The 26,136-nt window shown below is 63.9% G+C and overlaps 3 protein-coding genes across 5 annotated transcripts; 1 reads left to right on the plus strand and 2 right to left on the minus strand.

The window, feature by feature from the left end:
• Positions 1-1,727: 1,727 nt before the first annotated feature.
• Positions 1,728-9,310, minus strand: MCOLN1 (mucolipin TRP cation channel 1). 2 transcript variants are annotated; one of them, XM_052798710.1, is made up of 14 exons: positions 9,238-9,310; positions 8,847-9,037; positions 6,435-6,602; positions 6,197-6,356; positions 5,955-6,042; positions 5,092-5,188; positions 4,889-4,988; positions 4,653-4,759; positions 4,272-4,421; positions 3,689-3,790; positions 3,335-3,457; positions 2,840-3,046; positions 2,589-2,719; positions 1,729-2,111 (listed from the first exon to the last, which is right to left on the minus strand). In XM_052798710.1, the coding sequence occupies exons 1-14, from the start codon at positions 9,251-9,253 to the stop codon at positions 2,075-2,077; spliced, it is 1,677 nt and encodes a 558-aa protein (XP_052654670.1). In that variant the 5' UTR covers positions 9,254-9,310; the 3' UTR covers positions 1,729-2,074. The 2 variants fall into 2 exon arrangements, with proteins under 2 accessions (XP_052654671.1, XP_052654670.1); XM_052798711.1 differs by lacking the exon at positions 3,689-3,790 and having other exon boundaries at positions 1,728-2,111.
• Positions 9,311-10,985: 1,675 nt separating this feature from the next.
• On the minus strand, positions 10,986-23,575 carry LOC128147411 (ultra-long-chain fatty acid omega-hydroxylase). Of its 2 annotated transcripts, none has more exons than XM_052799960.1 (12): positions 23,561-23,575; positions 16,259-16,550; positions 15,330-15,383; positions 15,119-15,246; positions 13,930-14,057; positions 13,210-13,477; positions 12,247-12,313; positions 12,043-12,172; positions 11,837-11,970; positions 11,683-11,747; positions 11,490-11,572; positions 10,986-11,249 (listed from the first exon to the last, which is right to left on the minus strand). In XM_052799960.1, exons 2-12 carry the CDS (start codon positions 16,314-16,316, stop codon positions 11,072-11,074), a joined length of 1,293 nt encoding a protein of 430 aa, XP_052655920.1. In that variant the 5' UTR covers positions 16,317-16,550; positions 23,561-23,575; the 3' UTR covers positions 10,986-11,071. The 2 variants fall into 2 exon arrangements, with proteins under 2 accessions (XP_052655920.1, XP_052655919.1); XM_052799959.1 differs by lacking the exon at positions 23,561-23,575 and adding an exon at positions 18,457-18,683 and having other exon boundaries at positions 16,259-16,403.
• On the plus strand, positions 20,350-25,702 carry PGLYRP2 (peptidoglycan recognition protein 2). Its single transcript, XM_052799961.1, has 5 exons — positions 20,350-20,444; positions 22,483-23,322; positions 24,471-24,681; positions 24,764-25,058; positions 25,205-25,702. Exons 1-5 carry the CDS (start codon positions 20,393-20,395, stop codon positions 25,205-25,207), a joined length of 1,401 nt encoding a protein of 466 aa, XP_052655921.1. The 5' UTR covers positions 20,350-20,392; the 3' UTR covers positions 25,208-25,702.
• The last annotated feature ends 434 nt before the right edge of the window (positions 25,703-26,136 follow it).

Consider the following 26,136-nt stretch of genomic DNA (forward strand, 5'->3'; position numbering starts at 1 on the left):
GGTCCCTTTAAAGCCGCCCCGCCTCTCGCGCTGACGTCCCGCGGAAGGGGCGGGGCGGAGAGGCGGCGGCGCGCCGGCGCCGCCATCTTGGGAAGGTCAAGCGAAAGGAAGGGGCGGTGAGGGCGGCCACCTTGGGTGTGGCGCGCGGTGTGTGGGGGGGCCGTGATGTCATCACAAGGCGACGGCGCGGGGTTGTCTTGGAGAGGGCCACGGCGCCATCTTGGGAGTGGCAAGGGGGGGACCCCCCAAATCTGGGGGGGACCCCCCAAATCTGGGGGGGGACACACAGGACGACGACCCGGGAGCACCCTCAGGTCTGTCCCCACGCGTGGTGGCACCCACAGCCACCCTCGTCCCCCCCCAGGGTGGCACCCGCCACCAGCCCTGTCCCCACAGGGGGGTGACACCCACGGTCACCCTTGCCCCCCACCCGGGACACCCCAGGGTGACAGCACCCACGGCCCCACTGCCAGCCCTGACCCCCCCCCCAGGGTGCTGGCTCTCCCCCTCCCCACAGCAGCACAGAACCCACTTTTCTCCCAGGGTGTTTTATTCTCCCACCGCGGGGGGGGGGGGGGGCACCCATCGGGACCCCACACGGGGCACGACTCCCCCACCCCACCCCAAAAATAGGGAGAAAAAAAAAAAACCAAAAAAAACCCACAGCGAGCAACACCCCTCCGGGCTGAGACCGGCCACAACTCACTCCATGAATGAGAGGCATCCAGAGAGCAGCTCTGACCACCCCCCCGCCCATCCCGAGCGCCCGATTTGGGGTTAAAAGTGGCCTTTTTGGGTGCCGGGAAGGCAGGCGGAGGCAGCGATGCCTGGTACGAGCGGCCGCTGGCCCCGCTCCAGCCGGGAGCAGCTGCTCCTCCGGTTACAAAACATGCCCTTGACCCGTCCCGCGGCGTGTAAACAGCTCCGGGACGCGACGTCGGCCCTTTTGCCCGAACCACAGTACCCCGGGGCGGGGGGAACCGTTTTTTGCTCTTACCCCACTGCCCCCGTCCTGGTTGGAGTGGGAGAGAGGTGCCTGAGGGGGGGGGGAAAAGGGAGCTTCTGTGGCCCTTCGTGCCCAGACGCTCCCCCCCGAAACGGCTGCAGGGCTTGGGGACAAGTCCCTGATGCTGCCACAGGGCAGCTGGGCTTGGGGACGAGGGCAGGGACGAGTCCCCAACGTGGCCAAGGGGCTACTTGGCTCGGGGACAGGGGCAGGGACGAGTCCCCAGCACAGCCAAGGGACCGCTCGGCTCGGGGACGAGAGCGGGGACGAGCCCCCGACGTGGCCAAGGGGCTATTCGGCTCGGGGACAAGGGCAGGGATGAGTCCCCGACGTGGCCAAGGGGCCACTTGGCTTGGGGACAAAGCCCCAGGCGCATCCCTGACACTGCCAGGGGACTGTAAGACTTGGGGACAAGGGCAGGGATGAGTCCCCGACGTGGCCAAGGGGCTACTGGCTTGGGGACAAGTCCCCGACCCAGCCAAGGGACCAGGGGACTTTAGGACGAGGCTTTGGCCACATCCCTGACGCAGCCAAGGGGTTGCAGGGCTCCAGGTTGAGCCCCCAAAACACATCCGAGAGGGTCGCAGGGCTCCAGGATGAGCCCCCAAAATGGGCTGAGGGGTCACGGGGTTTCAGGCTGCCCCCCAAAACAGACCTGGGGGGGTCGCAGGGCTCCAGGCTGCCTCCCAAAAACACATCTGGGGGGTTGCAGAGTTCCAGGCTGCCCCCAAAAACACATCTGGGGGGGTCGCAGGACTGCAGGCTGCTCCCCTAAAACATAACCGGGGGGGGACAGGGCCCCATGTTGAGCCGCCGAGGGGTGCCCGGCTCCAGTTCAGGATTGGAGCAGCAAGGCTAAGGTCCGTCAAGAAAATAACAGGGCCACCAGCGTCCATCTAGCGTCCCCCCGGGTGCAGGGGACACAGGCGCTGTCTCTCCCCACCCCTTCGGGGCCCCGAGCTGGTAAAAGCAGACAATAAAATAAATAAAAAGCGCTCGGGGCTGGGGCGGGGAGCACAAGGCGCCGCTCGCTCACGTCCCTGGGGGTCCGTGCCGAGGGGTCCTCCCTTAATTCACCAGCAGCGCGTTGTCTTGCAGAGGAGCCCTGCGGGGAGACAAGCACTGACGGTAACGGGGGAAAATCTGATGAATTTGGGGAAGATGGCTTCGATTTTGGAAACACGACCCAGCTGTAGCCGAAGGGAGACTCCCCCCACACCCCAGAAATAAGAGAAGTGGGAAGCAGGGAGCCACAAGGCAGCGAGGGGGGGACGCGCAGGGAGCTCACATACCCCGGTTATACCCACGTTGAGGAGTCCCCACAGGCACAGAGCCATTTTGGGGTGCTGGCAAGAGCCTCACCGGCATGGAGAGGGGCTGGAAATCGCGATCCACACGGGATCGGCCACGTACGAGGAGCCAGCGGCAAAAAACAGCCGTTAAAGCCTCCTCTCCCGGCACGCAGGGGCCAGCGAGGTAGATAACGGGGGGGTCGCAGAGCATACCCAGCCCCGATCCGCTGGCCAGAAGCCCCCCCCCAGTTGTGTCCCCCCCATCCCCAGCACTGGCAGTGCCTGCTCACCGTTCGCAGCAGCAGAAGACGGAGCAGGATGAGGCGCTGTCGCGACGGTACTTGCCCGATTTGGGGCTGTCCTTGCACTGGGCGATGTAAGCGTGGAGCTGGGAGACGGGCGTTTCGCCCTCGCACTGGTGCTGCGGGGAAAGGGGATGGGGAAGCTGAATCCCTCCGATGAGGGGGATCGGGATGTTCCCCCCCCCCCAAAAAAAACCCAAGCCATGAAACTTTGCTTAAACGCCAGGGTCTGGCCTCACCTTGATGGTCTCGTAGGAACCGGTGATGAGGGCGATGAAGAGGCTGAGGACCATGTAGATGAAGAGGCTGATGAAGGTGTACAGGTAGATCTGGCTGAAGAGCCACACCAAATAACTGTTCTGTTGCATCTCGGCGAAGGTAACAAACATGTCGTCCCCGTTGATGAGGGAGAAGAGGCACTCGGACACCATGGAAAGGGATCGGAACTGGGATGGGAGGTGACAAAGGGCTGGTAGCCGGCCCAGGCCGCTGCGTCACCCCTTCCACCGTCGGGCTGGAAGCTCCCAAACAGGGACCGAGCGCTCCCCAGCACCCTAGGTGCCACCCCGATGCCACCACGCTGCGAGGAGAGAGGCCGCGGCAAAGACCGGCACCCTATCTAACCCACGCTGCCAAAACGGGGACCGGCCCCGCACCCATCTCCTCCCAAATCCGGGCAGGGAATCACCCGGAGGTGGGTGAAGCCCACCCCAACCACCGAGCCAGAGCAGTACCTTGACGTGGTACGGGCCCAACACGATCCACCCGCAGAAGCAGTAGCCCAGATAGATGACGGCCACACAGCAGCAGAAGCGGATGACGTTGGGGAGGGCCACCCGGAGCGTGACGATGAGGATCTGGTGGAGGAAAACCAGTCGGGATTAATCCTCATCTTCTGCCGAGGGTGCCCGCAACAGCGGCTAAAGCACCCTGTGAGACCTCGAGGTCCTCGGCAGAGCAGGACGGGGACCCTGGGGACACACGCAGCAGCCGTGGGACGAGCCCAAGCTCGCCCAGGCGAGCACGGCTGTTCCCAGCCCTGGAAATTGTCCCCTCGGGTCCCAGGTCACCTCCCCCGTGTCACTCACGTTGTACTTCTGGAAGAAAGTGAGATAGCGAATGACCCCGACCCAAACCAGCAGCGTGGAGGTGCCCAGGAGGATGCTGCAAACGTCGTAGCTGGCGAAGTTCTGCAGGGACAGAGGTGTCACGGGTCTGAGGCACGGCCAACGCCGTCCCCAAAATCCCCAACGCCGTCCCTGAAGCCGTAACAACCCTCTACGCTGGCCAAAAGCCAGCGGCAAGTAAAATCCTGGTGCCACAAGCCACGACGTAGCTGCCACACAGGACCCTACCTGTCCCTTTGTTGCCATCTCCCTGTCCCAAAGGGCAAGGGGGGGCTCTGGGGTCCCACTTGGGCCAGGACCCCTCTGTGAAGCCCTCAGGAGCGACGTTTGTCCCCTAACCCGCCGTCAGGGCTCTGATCACATCCAGGACAGCTTCACCGGGGCAGACAATGCATTGCTGGCGCCCAGGGGCGGCCGTTGTGTGGCTTGCCTCCTGCCACACGGAAATGTCCCCTCCCCGGAGCACGGGGACACCCGTGCCAGCAGCCCCAGCGCACCCAGGATCTGCAAAAACCTCCAGCTTTGCTCCCCAGCGTCCCCATACCTTGGACTCAATGCCGATCTTCATGATGGTTCCCAGCACGGTGAGGACGTCGCTGATCACCAGGAGGATGTACCAGCCGTTGAGGAACTCCATGCGGTCCGACAGGCACACGCTCTGGTTGTAACGGCGCTGGAAGAACTGGCTGAACTCCTGCGTGGGGAGGAAAAAAAAAAAAAAATAAAAAATGGTGTCCTTTACCCACCACCCGGAGAATTTTGCCCGTCTCGCAGCGCCCACAGCTTTGACCGAGCATCCCACGTGGGGAAAGGGCTTCCTCCGAAACCCGGCAGCGCTGAAACAGCGTCCCGGTGGCAGCTCTGCCCGGTTACACCGTGGAGGGTAGCCACAGCTGGCGCCAATTCCTGCTGTGCCACCACTCACGTGCTGCAACATGACACCCCGGATAATGGAGCGAGCGCAGAGGATGAAGGAGAGCGAGCAGACAAGGATGACAACGACGTCAAAGAACAGCCGGAAGGAGTTGTCACCTGCAAGACGCGCGGTGGCTCTTCTTAACGAGGAGGACAGCCACCCAGGAGCACCCCGAGCCCCCCACGCAGCCCTGTGACACCCACTGGGGACAGATGCCACCTTTGTCGTGCCCTCGCGGCTCCTACCTCGGCCAAAGACGCTGGGATCTTTGCACTCCTTGATGTCAGCCCGGTTGTCGAGGCGGATTTTCACCCGGCCACTGTGCGCCTTGTTGTCAAACGTGATCTGGGGAGAAGCGGGAGTCCCTACGTGCCCACGAGGGACGCTGCCAACCCCACGCAGCCCGGCTGGATGACCCCGAGGTGGGGAGCTGTGCCAACGCACTCACGGTGATGGTGAAGGTGTAGCAGTCGGGGATCTCGTTGTTGATGATGGTTTGGATGTTGATGGCTTTCAGCTTGAACTGGATGGTGACGTTGATGAGTCTGCAGGAAAGAACGTTTGTTAATCCTCCTCCTGCGGCTCGTCCAGGCTGTCTCAGCCCACTTAGACCCCCCCAAACCCCCAAAATACAGCGCTGAGAGTCCAATAACCGACAGAGAGGGGGTAAACACCTTCCTCGGAGGTGCGTACAGCCCCAGGAAAGGATGTCTCCAGCTTTAGAGGAGCAAACTGCTGCCAACCTGCCCCAGTGTCAGCAAATTTTTCTTTGAGGGGGAGGTTGGGCCCTCTGGAAGAAACGGTGTCGCAAGCTACACCGCATCTCTCAGCGCCAGCAGTGCCGGCATCTCTCCGCCCAGCACCAGCAAGAAGATGGGGCTTGCCTACGCTGGTAACACGCCTGCAACTGCAGGGCTTGGCCACGGGCAATCAAAACGCCACCAAAAGCCAGCGCGTGGTTTGGGGGAAGGGAAAACAACCCCCAAAGCGGGCGTTGCAGGACAGTCTTGGCGCCTCGGGGCCAGCTCTGCAGCCGCCACCAACGGAGACGTGGCCGGAAAGCAGCTGCTTTGTTGCGCAACCTCACTGGTTTCACATCTTCCTCAGCCCAAGGGTGAATTTCTTTCTATCTCACGAGCGGTTTTTAAAACCAACGGGGGCTTTTCCATCCTGGCAGCAGGCTTCAGTGTGAGGAAGTCCCCACGCTGGGGTTCCCATTCCACCCTTGCCCACACCCTGCGCCGATGGGATGTCCCCCCAGCACCCAAACGCTGGGACGCCCTGGACTGCGGGGAAGGCATCGGCAATTACTTGTGAAATTTGAGGGTGAAGTTCTTGTAGCTGCGGTCCAGCTCTGGGGGAAGAGGCTGTGGGTCCTCGGGGTCCACTCCCAGGCAGTCTGCAGGGAGGGAGAAGCACCTTCAGGGAAGCCCGAGGCCCCATGCAGACCCCTTGGACCCTCTCAAGCCCAGACCAAGGATCACAAACCTCCCCGGGACCCAGTGGTGGCTGCGGCACAAGGAATCTCAGCTCTACCATCCCCCAAAACCCACCTGTGACAATCTTGGGGTCGATGTTGAAGGTGTCATTGGCCGGATCGATGCGCCCTTTACGGTAATATTGCTGGCACAGCATGAGGGCTGACTGGTTCCCTCCGCTCTCCCCCCGCACGTAGGCGTAGCGGCCGACGGTCTCGTTGGGAATGGCCAAATACTGGAGAAGGAGATACCCTCAGCAGCTGGATGCGGCCCCGAGCCACCTCCGTCTCCCCCCTCTGCCCGCGGATCTCACCTTCTCCATGGCGTAAAACATGCGGTCATAGAGGTCGCGTTGCGTGTAGACGGCGTAGGTGTCATCCGCGCCGTCCACGTAGTCCTTCAGGAAGAGGTGTTTGAAGGCGATGGTGTTCTCCTCCTTGAACGTCACCACCATCTGGTTGCTGAGCCCGAAGAGGATGAGCTGAAGGAGACCGCTGTTAAATTCCTGCCCCGGCAGCTCCGTAAACAACGACGCTACGGCCCAAAACGCAGCCGTTTCGCCCCAAAGATGCTGACGGGAGGCAAAACACCGTCACCCTACACTTGAGTGACCCCAAGAAGACGAGGGCCAGCTAGCATGTCCCCGAAGTTGTCCCCATCTCCACCTGGTTGCCCCAAAACCTCTTAAGCCAGCTGATTTCCCGCAGCAAATTTCCTCTCCCACCGTAAATGGGGAGAGGTTGATCTCCCTGGGGGACACGCACGTGTCCCACCGCAGACGGGGGGAGGACAATCTCCTTGGGGACACACACGCGTCCCCCCACAGTGCCACCAAACACCCCGGGGAACACGACAGCAGAGCGAACCCTGATCTTCCTCCTCGTCAGCATTTTCCTCGCCTGCACGCTCTAAACCCCTCCCCGGGCCGGTAATTAGCTTGTATTCATTAACACAGGACGCCGCTCGTTAGCGCTGTTCGTTGGCAGGGTGAGGGCAGGGGTGGCTCCGGGTGACACCGCTCAAAGCCAGGACAACGCCGCGGCAGGGCCGGGGTGGGGGGGCCAAGGCCCCAGTGCCCCGATTTCCCTCGACGGGAGGGAGATGTCACACGCCGGCCGTTTCCTCCGCACCTCGTGACCGCAGCCCGACAGTTCCCAGGGGATTTTTCCGCCCCGGGATGGAGCCTGGCGCCAGTCCGGGAGCCGGTGACACCCCGAGCGGGGGGGACGTCCTTTCTGCCCCTCTGCTTTTTTGGGGCGCCCTGCCACACCCCAGTGTGTGGCGCCTGGACCCCAAGGCCGTGCCACCGGGGTAACCCCAACAGACCCTCCCCTCCCCCAGGGGACCTCTCCCGAGTCCCCCACTGTCCCCAAGCACCCCCACCAAGTGTCCCCAAATACTCAAGCCCCCCCCCCCAAACCCCCAGCACTCCCCACGATGTCCCCAAGCCTTACTGAGGGTGTCCCTTCCGATGTCCCCATGCCCAGTGGTCACCTCCTGTGCTCAAAGCCCCCCCCCCCCAGAGGGCCTGTGTCATTGTCACCCCCCACCTTCCCATGCCCCGGTGTCCCTTCGCCCATTGCCCCTCAGGGGCACCCTGGTGTCCCCCTCACCCCCATCCCCATGTCCCAGGGGACCCCCTCCCCAGTGTCCCTATGCCCATTGTCCCCACGCTCCTCTCCCCAGTGTCCCAGTGTCCCAGGGCCACCCCTCCCCAGTGCCCCTATGCCCGTTGCCGCCAGGCTCCTCTCCCCAGTGTCCCCATGTCCCAGGACCCCCCAGTCCCCCCTTCCCCAGTGTCCCCATGTCCCAGCACCCCCCAGTCCCTCCCTCCCTGGTGTCCCTATATCCCAGCAGACCCCATTCCCAGTGTCCCCATGTCCCAAGGCCACCCCTCCCCAGTGTCCCTATCCCCATTGCCCCCATGCTCCTCTCCCCAGTGTCCCCATATCCCAGGACACCCCAGTACCTCCCTCCCCAGTGTCCCCATGTCCCAGCACCCCCCAGTCCCTCCTTCCCCAGTGTCCCCATGTCCCAGGGGACCCCATTCCCAGTGTCCCCATGTCCCAGCACCCCCCAGTCCCTCCCTCCCTGGTGTCCCCATTCCCCAGGGGACCCCATTCCCAGTGTCCCCATGCTCCTCTCCCCAGTGTCCCCACGTCCCAGCACCCCCCAGTACCCCCCTCCCCGGTGTCTCCACATGCCAGCACCCCCCAGTACCCCCGTCCCCGTTGTCCCCACATCCCAGCACCCCCCAGTACCCCCCTCCCTGGTGTCCCCACATCCCAGCACCCCCCAGTACCCCCCTCCACAGTGTCCCCACATCCCAGCACCCCCAGCACCCCCCTCCCCGGTGTCCCCACATCCCAGTACCCCCCTCCCTGGTGTCCCCACATCCCAGCACCCCCCAGCACCCCCCTCCCCGTTGTCCCCACATCCCAGCACCCCCAGCACCCCCCTCCCCGGTGTCCCCACATCCCAGTACCCCCCTCCCCGGTGTCCCCACATCCCAGCACCCCCCAGTACCCCCCTCCCCGGTGTCCCCACATCCCAGCACCCCCCAGTACCCCCCTCCCCGGTGTCCCCACATCCCAGCACCCCCCAGCACCCCCCTCCCCGGTGTCCCCACGTCCCAGGGCCACCCCTCCCCGGTGCCCAGCGTCCCCCGTTCGCCAGAACCCCCCCGTACCCCAAGGCCACCCGGTGTCCCGGTGCCCCCCCCCACCTGGACGGTGACAAGCAGGATCTTGGCCAGCTGCAGCCCCAACTTAACGGGCCGCCGCCCCCGGGCCCGGTACTTATCGCAGGGACTCATGAAGAAATATTTGAGGCGCCGTCGGAGCTCTTCTTCCTCCGCCACCGCCGGGGATTCCGTCGTGCCGTAGCCGGGGCCGCGGCCTAGCAGCCGCTCCGTTTCTGAGGCGGAAACGGCCGTTCACCGGAGAGTACCGGGGGCCTCTACCGGGGGTAGGGGGGGGCGGCACAGGCCGGTACCGGCCCCCGCCGCCCGCCTCGGCCCGGTTCCCCCCCGCCCCGCCGCCGCCGCCGCCGCCGCCGCCGCCGCCGCCGCCGCCGCCGCCGCCGCCGCCTCAGCCCGGTTCCCGGTTCCCGCTCACCGGACGGGGCCGCCATGGCGCCGCCGCACCGCGGCTTCACCCGCCCGGCTCACATGACCGGAAGGCCGCGCCGTGGCCCCGCCTACCGGCTCTTGTTGACCGTGGCCACGCCTACTCGGCGCCTTCGCTCCGCCCCCCTGCCCCGGGCCGGGAGGGGGACGTGGGGCACGGGGGGACGGGACACGGGGGGACACGGACACGGACGCGGGGGGGACATGTGGCCTTGGGGGGACACGTCCACGCTAGGACGGTGACGTGTGGCACGGGGGGACATGTCTGTGGATGGTGACGTGTGGTATGGAGGGGACATGTCCATGGATGGTGACATGTGGCCTTGGGGGGACATGTCCACGCCAGGATGGTGACATGTGGCACGGAGGGACACGTCCGTGGATGGTGACGTGTGGCACAGAGGGACATGTCCATGCCAGGACGGTGACATGTGGCATGGGGGGACACGTCCGTGGATGGTCACACGTGGCATGGAGGGAACACGTCCATGGATGGTGACATGTGGCACAGAGGGACACGTCCATGGATGGTCACATGTGGTATGGAGGGGACACGTTCATGGATGGTGACATGTGGCACAGAGGGACATGTCCATGCCAGGACGGTGACATGTAGCATGAGGGGACACATCCGTGGATGGTCACACGTGGCATGGAGGGGACATGTCCATGGATGGTGACATGTGGCCTTGGGGGAACACGTCCATGGATGGTGACATGTGACATGGAGGGACACATCCATGGGTGGTCACATGTGGTATGGAGGGGACATGTCCATGGATGGTGACATGTGGCACAGAGGGACATGTCCATGCCAGGATGGTGACATGTGGCATGGAGGGGACATGTCCATGGATGGTGACATGTGGCCTTGGGGGAACACGTCCATGGATGGTGACATGTGGCACAGAGGGACATGTCCATGCCAGGATGGTGACATGTGGCATGGAGGGACATGTCCATGGATGGTCACATGTGGCATGGAGGGGACGTGTCCATGGATGGTAGCATGTGGCACAGAGGGACATGTCCGTGGATGGTCACGTGTGGCATGGGGGGACACGTTCATGGATGGTGACATGTGGCATGGAGGGAAAAATCCATGGATGGTCACATGTGGTATGGAGGGGACATGTCCATGGATGGTGACGTGTGGCCTTGGGGGAACACGTCCATGGATGGTGACGTGTGGCACAGAGGGACATGTCCATGGATGGTCACGTGTGGCATGGGGGGACACGTTCATGGATGGTGACATGTGGCATGGAGGGACATGTCCATGGATGGTCACGTGTGGCATGGGGGGACACGTTCATGGATGGTGACATGTGGTATGGAGGGGACATGTCCATGCCAAGATGGTGACATGTGGCATGAGGGGACACATCTGTGGATGGTCACGTGTGGCTTGGGGGGACACATCCATGGATGGTGGCATGTGGCCTTGGGGGGACATGTCCGTGACAGAACGGTGACATGTGGCCTTGGGGGGACATGTCCATGGATGGTGGCATGTGGCATGGAGGGGACATGTCCATGGATGGTCACATGTGGCATGGGGGGACACATCCGTGCCAGGGTGGTGACATGTGGCCTGGGGGACGTGTCCATGCCAGGACGGTGACACGTGGCATGGAGGGACATGTCCGTGCCGTGAGGTGGCATGTGATCGAGGAGGACACATCCCCACCAGCCCCACCACCCCACCCCGTCCCCCACTGTCCCCCCACGACACCGTCCCCTCCATGCCACCCTTTATTCACCGTTCCTCCCTCGGGTGGGACATCCACCACGTGGCGTGTCCCCCGTGTCCCCTGTGTCCCTCAGGCCACCTCCGGCAGTGGCTCCAGCAGCAGCCAGAGCCCGTCCTCGGTGCGGAGGATGAGCTCGGGCTTGCGACGCGGTGGCCGCCCCGCGTCCAGCTTGATGGCGAAGCGTGCCACCGTCAACGCCGCCACCACCTTCAGCTCGGCCATGGCGAAGCTCTGCCCGATGCAGTTCCTGACACCGTGTGCCCCTCTGTCACCTCCGGTGGGGGGACACGCAGGGGACAGCAGATATCCCCCCCCCACCACCACCATCTGGGTGGTGGAGCAGATGGTGGAACCTCCCCGAAACGTGGGGACGGCGTTGTCCCCGTGACACCCAAACGTTACGGCTGGGGGACAAGCACCCCACCTTGAACCCATCCAGGCTGGGGGTGTGACACGTGGGGACACCCGTGTCCCCACCATGCCTTACCTGGGACCGGCGGAGAAGGGGATGAAGGCCAACGGGGACCGTCCCTTGCTGCTCTCCGGGCTGAACCTCAGCGGGTTGTAGACCTAGAGTGACACAGACACCGTCACGCCGTGGGGACACGGTTGTCCCTGCCCATGGTGACAAGGATGTCCTACTGTCCTATCGTCATGTCACCAGGGCCAAGTGGCTCTACCTGGGGCTCCGGCCAGATGTCCGGGTTGTGATGGGTCCCATAGATGCTCATCAGGCAGATGATCCCTGGTGGAATGGAAAGGGCGACCTTAGGGACGGGGGGACGAAAAGGGACAGTGACACTGGGGACACCTTGCGACCTGGGCGAGCCGTACCCTTGGGGATGACACGTCCGTCACGCAGGGCGATGTCCTCGGTGCAGCGCCGGGACACGGCGGTGACGGGGGGATGCAGGCGAAGGCTCTCCTTGATGCACATGGTGGTGAAGGGCAGGTGGGACAGGTCCTCCCTGGGGGCGAGGGATGGTGGCATCGGGGTCCCCAAGCCAGGTGGCCGAGGGATGACACCGGGGACCTCTCACCATTCGATCTCCTCCGCGTCCCTGCCCTTGAGGAGCTCGCGGACCTCCTGGCGGCACCGCTCCTGGTAGTGGGGGTGGCAGGCCAGGTTGTAGAGCAGCCACGCCAAGCCGCTGGCCGTCGTGTCGTGACCTGCGGGGACAAGGGGTGAGCGAGGGGACACGGGAGTGCCCCCTCTCCGATGGCACCCAGCGGCTCGCGCTCACCCTCGAACATGAAGGTGTCAGCCTCGGCCGCGATGTCCTCATCCGACAGGGTGTTGCCATCCTCGTCCTGCAAGGGGGGGCGCGGTAGCCAAGGGGCCCCCCAGGGCCACCAGTCTATAGCCAACCCTCCCACTGGCCACCACCATGCTGCTATGGCCACCACCATCCCCTTGGCCACCACCATGCTGCTATGGCCACCACCCTGCAGCCGGTCCTCTCCATGGCCACCACCGTGCCGCTATGGCCACCACCTTATGGCCAACCTTTTGCATGGCCACCACCATGCCGCTATGGCCACCACCCTATGGCCAACCTCTTCCATGGCTGCCGCCATCTCCTTGGCCACCATCATGCTGCTATGGCCACCACCCTATGGCCAACCTTCTCCATGGCCACCACCATCCCCTTGGCCATCACCATGCCCCTATGGCCACCACCCTGCCACTATGGCCACCACCCTATGGCCAACCTCTTCCATGGCCGCCACCATCCCCTTGGCCACCACCATGCCACTATGGCCACCACCCTATGGCCAACCTCTTCCATGGCCGCCACCATCCCCTTGGCCACCATTATGCCGCTATGGTCACCGCCCTATGGCCAACCTTTTCCATGGCCACCACCATGCCACTATGGCCACCACCCTATGGCCAACCTCTTCCATGGCCGCCACCATCCCCTTGGCCGCCACCATGCCACTATGGCCACCACCCTGCCACTATGGCCACCACCCTATGGCCAACCTCTTCCATGGCCGCCACCATCCCCTTGGCCACCACCATGCCACTATGGCCACCACCCTATGGCCAACCTCTTCCATGGCCACCACCATCCCCTTGGCCACCATTATGCCGCTATGGTCACCGCCCTATGGCCAACCTTTTCCATGGCCACCACCATCCCCTTGGCCACCACCCTATGGCCAACCGTGCCCGTGGTCACACCATCTCACCCCGGCACTACCTTAGCAAGCAGGAGAAGGTCAATGAAGTCCATGCTCCGTCCCCGGTGGTTCTCCAGCCAGGCCTGGCGGCCGAGGCGGTCGAGGGCCTGGCGCCGGCGCTGCACCACGGCAGCGGTGAAGCCGTGCACGGTGGCACAGGCCCGGGCGAAACGCCGCCCGTCAGCCGAGAGGCGGTAGAGCCACGCTGAGTGATGGAGCAGGCGGTGATGGCGTCTCACCACCAAGGTGCTCAGCTCCAGGATGGCTTTGATGTACTCGCTGGGCTGCCTGGGGGGGCATCGGGGACCACTGGGGATGGCCACCACGGGCCACCGGAGATGGCCACCCCCCCGGCCATGGTGAGCTTCAGTGGGGACATGGGGTGGCAGAAGGTCCCCTGCCCATGAGAACATGTGGGACCAGGCTGGGGTGACATCGGGGGGGGACCCAGAGACCTGGGGAGGACACCTTGATGGGGGGGGGGGGCAAAGGTGGAATAAGGGGGGACCCGAGGGGGGACAGAGTTGGGGTGGGGGGACCCTGGGAGGGACAATGTTGGGATGGTGGGACCTTGATGGGTGCAAAGCCCAAGGGGGACCCCAGTTGGGGACCAAACCAGGGCAGGGGGGACCCAAGCAGGGGACAGAGCCGGGGTGAGGGGTGTCCCTTGTGGAAGGACCCTGGGAAGGGGGGACGGGGACGGCACTGGGGTCCCTGGCAGGTGACAGGGTGACACTCACTCCTGGCAGTGGCTCTCGTGGCTGAAGATGCATTTCTGGAGGGTGTCCAGGGTGAGGAGGCTGAGCTGCTCCAGCACCTCCAGCCCCACCTGCCCTCCCGCTGCCTGCGCCGCTGCCCGCCACTTGGCCTGCAGGCAGGGGTGGGGGTCTGGGTGCTGGTCGGAGGTTGGGTGCGGGTTGGGGTCTGGGTGCAGGACAAGGGTCTGGGTGCAGGTTGGGGTCTGGGTGGAGGACAGGATCTGGGTGCAGGACAAGGGCCTGGGTGCAGGACAAGGTTTGGGTGCAGGTTGGGGTCTGGGTGCAGGCAATGGGTGCAGGATGGGATCTGGATGTGGGATGGGTTCCAGGTGCAGGACAAGGCCTGGGTGCAGGCAGCGGGTGCTGGTTGGGGTTTGGGTGCAGGACAGAGTCTGGGTGGAGGACAGGATCTAGGTGCAGGACAAGGGCCTGGGTGCAGGACAAGGTTTGGGTGCAGGTTGGGGTCTGGGTGCAGGTTGGGGTCTGGGTGGAGGACAGGACCTGGGTGCAGGTTGGGATCTGGGTGCAGGACAAGGTTTGGGTGCAGGTTGGGGTCTGGGTGCAGGTTGGGGTCTGGGTGCAGGCAATGGGTGCAGGATGGGATCTGGATATGGGATGGGTTCCAGGTGCAGGACAAGGCCTGGGTGCAGGCAGCGGGTGTTGGTTGGGGTTTGGGTGCAGGACAGAGTCTGGGTGGAGGACGGGATCTGGGTGCAGGACAAGGGTCTGGGTGCAGGTTGGGATCTGGGTGCAGGACAAGGTCTGGGTGCAGGACAAGGTTTGGGTGCAGGACAAGGGTCTGGGTGCAGGACAAGGGTCTGGGTGCAGGACAAGGTTTGGGTGCAGGTTGGGGTCTGGGTGGAGGACAGGACCTGGGTGCAGGTTGGGATCTGGGTGCAGGACAAGGTTTGGGTGCAGGTTGGGGTCTGGGTGCAGGATGGGATCTGGATGTGGGATGGGTTCCAGGTGCAGGACAAGGTCTGGGTGCAGGCAGCGGGTGCTGGTTGGGGTTTGGGTGCAGGACAGAGTCTGGGTGGAGGACAGGATCTAGGTGCAGGAGAAGGTCTGGGTGCAGGACAGGGCTCTGGGTGCAGGACAAGGTCTGGGCGCAGGTCTGGGTGCAGGCAGCGGGTGCAGGACAGGGCACAGGGTGCAGGCAGCGGGTTCTCACGTGCATGACGTGGGTGCTGTGGTTGAAGGCACCCACGTAGGACTTGAGGACGTCCCAGTGGAAGGCGGGTGTCAGCAGGCGCCGGTGCCGAGCCCACTTCTGCCCGCGGCTCAGCAGCAGCCCGTCCCCTGCGGCGAGACACCCGGCTCCGTCCGTGGGGCACCCGTGGGTGCTGCCTCCCCCGTCCCGCCACCCCTGAGCACCCACTCACCCAGCCAGGGCTTGAGGAAGCCGTAGAAGAGCTGATCCTTGGGAGCGATGAAGGCTGAGGAAGAGGGGAGCCGGGGCTGGTGAGGGGTGCTACCAGGGTGGCATCAGGTCCCCTCAGGGGCTTGCAAGGTGGGTGGGGTCCCTAGGGAGAGGGGACCCTCTCTCTGCACCCATAACCACCACAGGATGGGGTTTGGGGTAAAACCAGGCCACCGGGCTGGCCATGGGTCACACCTCTGGGTGGCCCTGGGAACCCTCAGGGAGAGGTTGGTGGCCACCATGGCATGGGCGTTTGGGCACTCATTGGGCTAGCCAAGGGTGACACCTTTGGGTGGCCTTGGGGACCCTCAGGGACAAGTTGGTGGCCACCATGGCATGGACGTTTGGGCACTCATTGGGCTAACCAAGGGTGACACCTTTGGGTGGCCTTGGGGACCCTCAGGGACAAGTTGGTGGCCACCATGGCATGGACGTTTGGGCACTCATTGGGCTAACCAAGGGTGACACCTTTGGGTGGCCTTGGGGACCCTCAGGGACAAGTTGGTGGCCATCATGGCATGGACGTTTGGGCACTCATTGGGCTAACCAAGGGTGACACCTTTGGGTGGCCTTGGGGACCCTCAGGGACAAGTTGGTGGCCATCATGGCATGGGCGTTTGGGCACTCACTGGTTGGCCATGGGTCACAAGTTTGGGTGGCCCTGGGGACCCTCAGGGACAAGTTGGTGGCCACCACAGCATGGGCGTTTGGGCACTCACTGGGCTAGCCAAGGGTGACACCTTTGGGTGGCTCCAAAGACCCTTGGGGTTGGGTTGGTGGCCACCATCGGACGGGTGCCTGGACACGGCCAGGTCACTGGGCAAGCCACAGTGACACCTCTGGGGGACCCTGGGGACCCTCAGGGCTGGGTTGGTGGCCCTCGTGTCCTACCTGAGGCCAGGAGGATGGGGCGGAGGGTGTCGGGGTGGAAGAGGCGTAGGATGGGCATCCATGGCGAGATCCACCACAGGCAGCCGTGCCGGTACTGCGCCACCAGCTCGTCCACGTGCTGCAGTCCCTCCTCCGTGCTCTTCCCCTGCGTCACGGGCCACCGCAAGGCTTGGTGACAGGCTTGGGGACACCCTTGTCCCCATGGTCATGGCCAACCTTAGGGACATGCTTGTCCCCAGCCTTGGGGACGGTCTCAGCTTGGGTTCCTAGGTGGTCTTGGAGACAGCCAGAGCTCATGTGCCAGCGCTGTGTCCCTGCTGTCACCCCCCCCCGAAGGTGCCACCACCCTGTCTCCACCATCGCCTCTCAGGTGCCACCATCACCTCCCTGCTGTCATCCCCCTCTACGTGCCACCACCCTGTCCCCAGCATCCTCCCCCAGGCTTCACCACTCTGTCCCTACCATTCCCTTGCAGGTGCCACTGCTGTCCCACCGCTGTCCCTCCACTGTCCCCCAGCGGGTGCCACCCTCCTGCACCCACCATCACCCCCCAGGTGCCACCACCCTGTCCCCACTGTCCCACATCCTTGGTGCCACCACCCTGTCCCCACTGTCCCCCCCAGGTGCCACCACCCTGTCCCCACTGCCCCCCCAGCTGCCACCACCCTGTCCCCACTGTCCCCCATCCTCGGTGCCACCACCCTGTCCCCACCGTCCCCCCCCAGCTGCCACCACCCTGTCCCCACTGTCCCCCATCCTCGGTGCCACCACCCTGTCCCCACTGTCCCCCCCAGCTGCCACCACCCTGTCCCCACTGTCCCCCTCCAGCTGCCACCACCCTGTCCCCACTGTCCCACATCCTTGGTGCCACCACCCTGTCCCCACTGTCACCCCCAGGTGCCACCACCCTGTCCCCCATCCTCAGTGCCACAATCCTGTCCCCACTGTCCCCCCCAGGTGCCACCACCCTGTCCCCACTGCCCCCCCAGCTGCCACCACCCTGTCCCCACTGTCCCCCATCCTCGGTGCCACCACGCTGTCCCCACTGTCCCCCCCAGCTGCCATCACCCTGTCCCCACCGTCCCCCATCCTTGGTGCCACCACCCTGTCCCCACTGCCCCCCCCAGCTGCCACCACCCTGTCCCCACCGTCCCCCCCCAGCTGCCATTAACCTGTCCCCACTGTCCCCCATCCTCAGTGCCACCACCCTGTCCCCACTGTCCCCCATCCTTGGTGCCACCACCCTGTCCCCACCGTCCCCCCCAGCTGCCACCACCCTGTCCCCACTGTCACCCCCAGGTGCCACCACCCTGTCCCCACTGTCCCCCATCCTCAGTGCCACCACCCTGTCCCCACCGTCCCCCCCCAGCTGCCACCACCCTGTCCCCACTGTCCCCCATCCTCGGTGCCACCACCCTGTCCCCACTGTCCCCCCCAGCTGCCACCAGCCTGTCCCCACCGTCCCCCATCCTCGGTGCCACCACCCTGTCCCCACTGTCCCCCCCAGCTGCCACCAGCCTGTCCCCACCGTCCCCCATCCTTGGTGCCACCACCCTGTCCCCACTGTCCCCCCCAGCTGCCACCACCCTGTCCCCACTGTCCCCCATCCTCGGTGCCACCACCCTGTCCCCACTGCCCCCCCCAGCTGCCACCACCCTGTCCCCACTGTCCCCCATCCTTGGTGCCACCACCCTGTCCCCACTGTCCCCCCCAGCTGCCACCACCCTGTCCCCACTGTCCCCCATCCTCGGTGCCACCACCCTGTCCCCACTGTCCCGCCCAGCTGCCACCAACCTGTCCCCACTGTCCCCCATCCGTGGTGCCACCACCCTGTCCCCACCGTCCCCCATCCTTGGTGCCACCACCCTGTCCCCACTGTCCCCCATCCTCGGTGCCACCACCCTGTCCCCACTGTCACCCCCAGGTGCCACCACCCTGTCCCCACTGTCCCCCCCAGCTGCCACCACCCTGTCCCCACTGTCCCCCATCCTCAGTGCCACCACCCTGTCCCCACCGTCCCCCCCCAGCTGCCACCACCCTGTCCCCACTGTCCCCCATCCTCGGTGCCACCACCCTGTCCCCACTGTCCCCCCCAGCTGCCACCACCCTGTCCCCACCGTCCCCCATCCTTGGTGCCACCACCCTGTCCCCACTGTCCCCCCCAGCTGCCACCACCCTGTCCCCCCCCGTCCCCTCACCAAACCGGTGTGACCCAGTAGCCAGCTGCGCCACGGCGGCCGGGGGAAGCGGCGCAGTTGGTGACAAGTGGCCCGGAAGCGGGTGACGGTGGCCCAAAGCCACCCCAGCAGCAGGGCCAGGAGCAGGGTGCCGATGGCCACCCCGCCCAGGGGACCCAGCGCCCAGGTCACCGCCGCCATGGTACCCGCTCCCTGGGGACAGGGCGAAGGTCAGGCTGGCGGGGAGGGGGGGGTCACGGCACCGCGTCGTCACGTGTCCCTGCGCCGAGGTGTCATCCTGCGCGGCCGGGTGGCTTTCGTCGTAACGTATGTCCTGGTGGCATCGTCCCCTGGCGTGCGTCCTGGTGGCATCGTCGCCCCATGCGTGTCCTGGTGCCTTCATGCCCTGACATATGTCCTGGTGGCTTTGTCCCTCCCCATATGTGTCCTTGCGGCATCGTCCCTCCATCATGTGCTGGTGGCATCGTCCCCTGACGTGTGTCCTGGTGGCTTCATGCCCTGACGTGTGTCCTGGTGGCATCGTCCCCCATGCGTCGTGGCATCGTCCCCTGATATGTGTCCTGGTGGCTTCATGCCCTGGCGTGTGTCCTGGTGGCATCGTCCCCTGATATGTGTCCTGGTGGCTTCATGCCCTGGCGTGTGTCCTGGTGGCATCGTCCCCTGATGTGTCCTGGTGGCTTCATGCCCTGACGTGTGTCCTCGTGGCTTTGTCCCTCCCCATATGTGTCCTCGCGGCATCATCCCTCCATCATGTGCTGGTGGCATCGTCCCCTGACATGTGTCCTGGTGGCATCGTCCCCCCATGCGTGTCCTGGTGGCTTCATGCCCTGACGTGTGTCCTGGTGGCATCGTCCCCTGATATGTGTCCTGGTGGCTTCATGCCCTGACGTGTGTCCTGGTGGCATCGTCCCCTGACGTGTCCTGGTGGCTTCATGCCCTGACATGTGTCCTGGTGGCTTTGTCCCTCCCCATATGCGTCCTCATGGCATCGTCCCTCCATCATGTGCTGGTGGCATCGTGCCCTGACGTGTGTCCTGGTGGCATCGTGCCCCCATGCATGGTGGCATCGTCCCCTGACGTGTGTCCTGGTGGCATCGTGCCCCCATGCATGGTGGCATCGTCCCCTGACGTGTGTCCTGGTGGCTTTGTCCCTCCCCATATGTGTCCTCGCGGCATCGTCCCTCCATCATGTGCTGGTGGCATCGTCCCCTGACGTGTGTCCTGGTGGCATCTTCCCCCCATGCGTGTCCTGGTAGCTTCATGCCCTGATGTGTGTGCTGGTGGCATCGTCCCCCCATGTGTGGTGGCATCGTCCCCTGACGTGTCCTGGTGGCTTCATGCCCTGACATGTGTCCTGGTGGCTTTGTCCCTCCCCATATGTGTCCTCATGGCATCGTCCCTCCATCATGTGCTGGTGGCATCGTGCCCTGACGTGTGTCCTGGTGGCATCGTGCCCCCATGCATGGTGGCATCGTCCCCTGACGTGTGTCCTGGTGGCTTCATGCCCTGACGTGTGTCCTGGTGGCATCGTCCCCCCATGCATGGTGGCATCGTCCCCTGACGTGTGTCCTGGTGGCTTTCTTACTCCGTGCGTGTCCTGGTGGCTTCACTTCCCGATATCTGTCCTTGTGGCACACGCACACCCCCTTCTACACGCACGCACACGCACGCACACACACACATCCTTTGCTTGCACGCACACGCCGATGCACGTGGGCGCACACGCGTGTGCGCAGACACAAGAACACACACGTGTGCTGCAGAGCCGCCCCGCCGGAGCCGCCCATGCAACACACACGTGTGCCACCCTGCCGCACCACCCCCCCCATACGCGTGTCGTGTCCCCCACCCCCGGTGACATTTGCGCTTGGGTGCGGGGACAAAGTCCAGCGAGGCCACGACACGGGACGCAGCGACGGGGGCCGTATCCTGCAGCATGTTCCCGTGGCTCCTCCTGGCGCTGAGCGTCTGCGTCTGGCCCAGCACAGGTAGGCCCGCGCCACGCCGCGACACGCCGCGACACGCTACGATGCGGCAAAACACGCTACAGCACCCCACAACACACTGTGACATGCAACAACGTGACACAACGCGCCACAACGCTCCCTGACATGACACAACGTGCTAAAACATCCCACGACACCCCACAACACCCTACAACATGATGCAACACCCCACAACATGCCATGACATGCCACAACATGCTAGAACACACCATAACGTGCTACAACACGTGGCAACACCCCACAACATGCCATGCCGTGACACAATATGCCATAACACCCTACAACATGCCACAACACCCCGTGACATGCTACAACACCCCACAACACGCTAGAACACACCACAACATGCTACGACATGCCACAACACCCCACAACATTCCGCAACACCCCATGACATGCCACAACACACTAGAACACACCGCAACATCCTACAACACGCTGCGACACCCCACAACACGCTACAACATGCCACAACATGCCAGAATACACCACGTGCTACAACACGCCGCAACACCCCACAACATGCTAGAACACACAACATGCTACAACACGCCACAACACCCTACAACACCCCGCAACACCCCATGCCGTGCCAGAACACGCCACGCCACGCCACGTCACGACACAGTGTGCCACAATCCATCACAACACACCCCGGCATCCAGCCACACGCTACAACACGTCCCAACATGCCACTACACGCATGTGGTGACCGCGGGGGCTTCTCTGAGCTCCTTTTTGGGGCCAAAATGGCTCCGGTTGCATTTTTTTCCCTAATTAGGGTGATTCTAACCCAAAATTTGTGCCCACGTGGGTGGTGCCGGGGGGGTGGAGGGTGTCGGGGGGGTGGGGGAGGGGCTGCACCCAGTTTTGGGTGCGTTCGGCTTCGGTCGGGCTTCGGGTGCTCACGATGGGTGCCGTCGCCCTGGTTTGGGGTGATTTTACCCTTTTTTGGGGGTACTTTTGCCTTTTTGGGGTGTTTTCACCCTGGTTTGGATGCAGTCACCCACTTTTGGGTGCTTTTGCTATTTTTTGGGGGTGCTTTGGCCTTTTTTAGGGTGCTTGCACTCAGTCCTGGGTGCTTTAGTCCTGGTTTGGGGGTGTTTTCACCCTGGTTTGGGTGCATTCACCTTGTTCTGGGTGCTTTTACCCTGTTTTGGGTGGTTTTGCCCGGTTTTGGGTGCATTTGTCCTTTTTCTGGGTGCTCTCACCCTGTTTTGGGGTGCTTTCACCCTGTCCTGGGTGCTACTGTCCTGCTTTGGGGTGTTTTCACTCTGGTTTGGGTGCGTTCACCCTGGTTTGGGTGTTTTCACCCTGGTTTGGGTGCATTCACCCTTTTCCTGGGTGCTTGCGCCCTCCTCTGGGTGCATACACCCAGTTTTAGGTGCTTTCACCCTGGTTTTGGGTGCATTTGCTCTGGGGTTGGGTGCATTTGCCCTTTTCTGGGTGCTACTGTCCTGCTTTGGGGTGTTTTCACCCTGTTTTGGGTGCATTAGCCCTGCTTTGGGTCCTTTCACCCTGGTTTGCGTGCTTTCGTCCTGCTTTGGGGTGTTTTCACCCTGGTTTGGGTGCATTCACCCTTTTCCTGGGTGCTTGCGCCCTCCTCTGGGTGCTTTTCCGTTGCTTTGGGTGCACTCACCCAGTTTTAGGTGCTTTCGCCCTGGTTTGGGTGCATGTGCTCTGGTTTTTGGTACACTTCCTCTGGTTTTGGGTGCATTTGCCCTTTTCTGGGTGCATTTGCTCTGCTATGGGTGTTATCATCCTGGTTTGGGTGCATTCGCCCTGCTTTGGGTGCATTCGCTCTGTTTTGGGTCCTTTCATCCTGGTTTGGGTGCTGTCACCCTGTTTGGGGTGCGTTTCCCTTCATTTTGGTGCAGTCACCCTGGTTTGGGTGCACATTCACCCACGCCGGGAGACTCTTGCCATCGCTGCACCCACGGGTGCCATCCCTGCACCCACAGGCACCCCCGACCCCACGGGTGCCCCTCGGTCCCCTCCCACGTCCCCGTCCCCTCCCCAGGTCTCCCACCGCGCCACATGGACTCCGTGGTTCAGATCGTGGAAGCCCTTGAGTCGACCGACCACGGCTTTACCGGCACCGTGCCGGAGCTGGCGCGGGCGCTGGGTGGCTGCAGCACCCCTGGGTGCCGTGCGGTGCTGGGAGAGCCACCCGATGTCCCACCAGCCCCACCAACGCTCAGCCGCGAGCAGTGGCTGCTCTTCACCCAACTCCTCCGCCACGACGCCGCGGCACCCGAGCGCGGCGCGGTGCTGGCACCCGACGGCTCCACCGTCGCCCTCGGTCCCCTTCTTGCCGGCATCGAGGTTGGCCTCAAGCGGGCGACCGGGTGGCCCGTCCCCGCCGTCGAGCCACCCGTCGACGCGCTCTACGCCGTCACCATCGCCGAGGCTTTGGGGACATCCTTCCTCTTGGCTCGTGACGGTGACGGCAACCGAGCCGCGCTGGGACCCGGCGGCTGTTGGGATGACGTGGATGACCCCCAAAACTACACCCTGCTGGGACCCCCGTCACCCATCCCTGATGCTATCGCCAACGGGGCGATGGATGGGGTGCTGTTGGGTGCACGCCTGGCCCGAGCACCCATCCCGCTCGCCGACCTTCTCCGGGGCTACTACGGGACAGGCAACGGCACGGAGAAGGGGCGACCCCCCAGCAGTTACCGGCGGCGAGATTTTGGGGTGCTGACGGGGCCGGAGAAGCTGGAGGAGGAGGTGGCGGCGATGCTGAGGGTGCTGCGGGTGCTGCCACCCACCCGGGAGCTCTTGGAGGACGTGGGGCCGGAGGAGGTGGTGGCCATCGCTCGCCAAGCGGCACGGGACTTCACGGAGGTCTACGTGGGTAGGGAGATCAGATTTCTGTCCCCCCCCCCAAAAAAAAAATTGGGTGGGAGGATAGGTGGAGAGCTGCACCCTGGGCAGGGTCCCCAGTGTCACTTCAGTGTAGGTGGCACTGAGGGGAGTCAAGCTCTGAGAGCTGACTGGTGACATGTGGCCTACAATGGTGGGATACCACCATGTCCCCTGGATGGCCACCACCATGTCCCCTAGAGGGACATTGGTGTGTCCACTGGCTGGACACCGCTGTGTCCCTGGATGGGTGTCCCTGGCTGGACACCGCTGTGTCCCCTGGGTGGTGGTCCCTGGATGGACACCACCATGTCCCCTGGATGGACATTGGTGTGTCCCCTGGATGGACATTGGTGTGTCCCCTGGATGGACATCGGTGTGGTCCCTGGATGGACATCACCGTGTCCCCTGGACGGACATCGGTGTGTCCCCTGGGTGGTGGTCCCTGGATGGACACCACCATGTCCCCTGGATGGACATCGGTGTGTCCCCTGGGTGGTGGTCCCTGGATGGACATCGCCGTGTCCCCTGGATGGACATCGGTGTGGTCCCTGGATGGACATCACCGTGTCCTCTGGACGGACATCACCGTGTCCCCTGGACGGACATCGGTGTGTCCCCTGGGTGGTGGTCCCTGGATGGACATCGGTGTGGTCCCTGGATGGACACCACCGTGTCCCCTGGATGGACATCGGTGTGTCCCCTGGATGGTGGTCCCTGGATGGACATCAGTGTGGTCCCTGGATGGACATGGTGTGTCCCCTGGGTGGTGGTCCCTGGATGGACATCACCATGTCCCCTGGATGGACATCGGTGTGTCCCCTGGGTGGTGGTCCCTGGACACTGCTTTGTCCCCCGGATGGCCACCGATGTGTCCCCTGAATGGCCACCACCATGTCCTCTGGATGGACACTGGTGTGTCCCCTGGAGCCAGCCATGTCCCCAGCCAAGGGACACCCCGAGCAGATGCTCCACATCCCCTAGATGAGGGCACTCCAGGAGGACACTGCCATGTCCCAGGCCAAGAGGTTCCCAAGCCGGGCAGATGTCCCCAAGACCCCAAGGGGACGCTGCCATGTCCCCAACTGCCCGTGGGACCAGGCGAATCCCCTTTCTTCCACCACCCGCCTTCCCTCGCAGAGTGCCCGGCCATCGTACCCCGGTGCATGTGGGGTGCCCGTCCCTACCGCGGCACCCCCAAACTCCTGACCCTCCCCTTGGGCTCCGTCTACATCCACCACACCTTCGTACCCAGCACCCCGTGCCGCACCTTCGCCGCCTGCGCCCACGCCATGCGCTCCATGCAACGCTTCCACCAAGACACCCGCGGTTGGGATGACATCGGTTACAGGTAAAACCTCGTCACCGTCGCTCTACCGCGGTCCTCGTCGCCCATCTCCGGGCAGCTCAGGTTGACCCATGGGTGCTTGCAGCTTCGTGGTGGGGTCGGATGGTTACCTGTACCAAGGCCGAGGTTGGCACTGGGTTGGTGCCCACACCAAAGGTTACAACAGCAAAGGCTACGGCGTGGGCTACGTTGGAGACTTCTCGGCCACCTTGCCGGACCCTGACATCATCGCCCTGGTGCGGGACGGGCTCCTGCCGTGCGCCGTGAGGACCGGCCGGCTTCACCACAACTACACCCTACGCGGCCACCGCCAGATGGGTCACACCGACTGCCCCGGCAACTCCCTCTTCCGTGAAATTGAGACCTGGCACGGCTTCAAGGTGGACACCGAGCTTCGTGGCATCTCCAGGGGTTGGAGGTTGGGGTGTCTGGTCCGGTCCGGCATGACTGGGAGGATGGGGGTTTGGTGACGGTGGATGTGGGAGGTGATGCTGGGAGTGATGGTGGTTTCTTCTCTCCTCTGCAGTGAGGATCAGCCCCGTGGGTCCTGGTCTGGATGGGTGCGGGCAAGGTTGGATCATGGTCTAGATGGATGCTGGCCCCAGGGGTGATGGTCTAGATGGAGCCTGGTCCAACAGATGTTGGTCTGATGGATGCCAGCCCGGGTGGACCCTGGTCCAGATGGATACGAGTCCCATGGGTGCCAGCCTGGGTGGACCCTGGTCCAGATGGATACGAGTCCCATGGGTGCCAGCCCGGGTGGACCCTGGTCCAGACAGAACCTCACCCAATGGATGCCATCATGGATCGGCCCTGGTCCAGCTGGACACCAACCCAACGGATGCCAACCCTGATGGACGCAGGCCCAGAAGAATTCCAGTCTTGAAGGCTACCAGCCTGGACAGATCCTAGCCCAGATGGGCACCAGCCCAGACGGATCCTGGCCCCACTGGCCCAGCAGACCATCCCCGTAGCCACAAACCACTAGAAATCCCCCCGCAATAAAGTCAATGCCAGGACGTCAGCTTTGGAGAGTGAGAGGGAAACTGAGGCATGGGGTGGGGGGCAGCCATGGGGTCACGGGGGAGGACTTAAGCGAGGGACCCAGGTGCCCAGGATCTGCTGCAGGGCTGGGTGCTGCGGCACACGCGTGCGTGTGTGCACACGCGTGTCCAAGCAGCGCTGTCCCCCCTTAACCCACCTTGGAGACCCCACATGACCCCCAAGGAGACCCCCACCTCCATACCCCCCACCCCCGAGAGAAGCACCCATCCCCCAGATGGGCATCCAGCCTCCAGAGGTGCCCACGCCGCACCCCACACCGTAGTGGCCAGCAGCTGCCATCTCCAGCACCCGTTCACTCTGAAACCTAATGATGGCATTTCAGCTGGATGCACGCAACAGGCCGCCAGGGTACGTAGACGCCGCTGCGGGGTGGCCCGGCGCGGCTCACCCTTC

The sequence above is a fragment of the Harpia harpyja genome, chromosome 10 (genome assembly GCF_026419915.1).
Source record: "Harpia harpyja isolate bHarHar1 chromosome 10, bHarHar1 primary haplotype, whole genome shotgun sequence".
NCBI lineage: Eukaryota > Metazoa > Chordata > Aves > Accipitriformes > Accipitridae > Harpia > Harpia harpyja.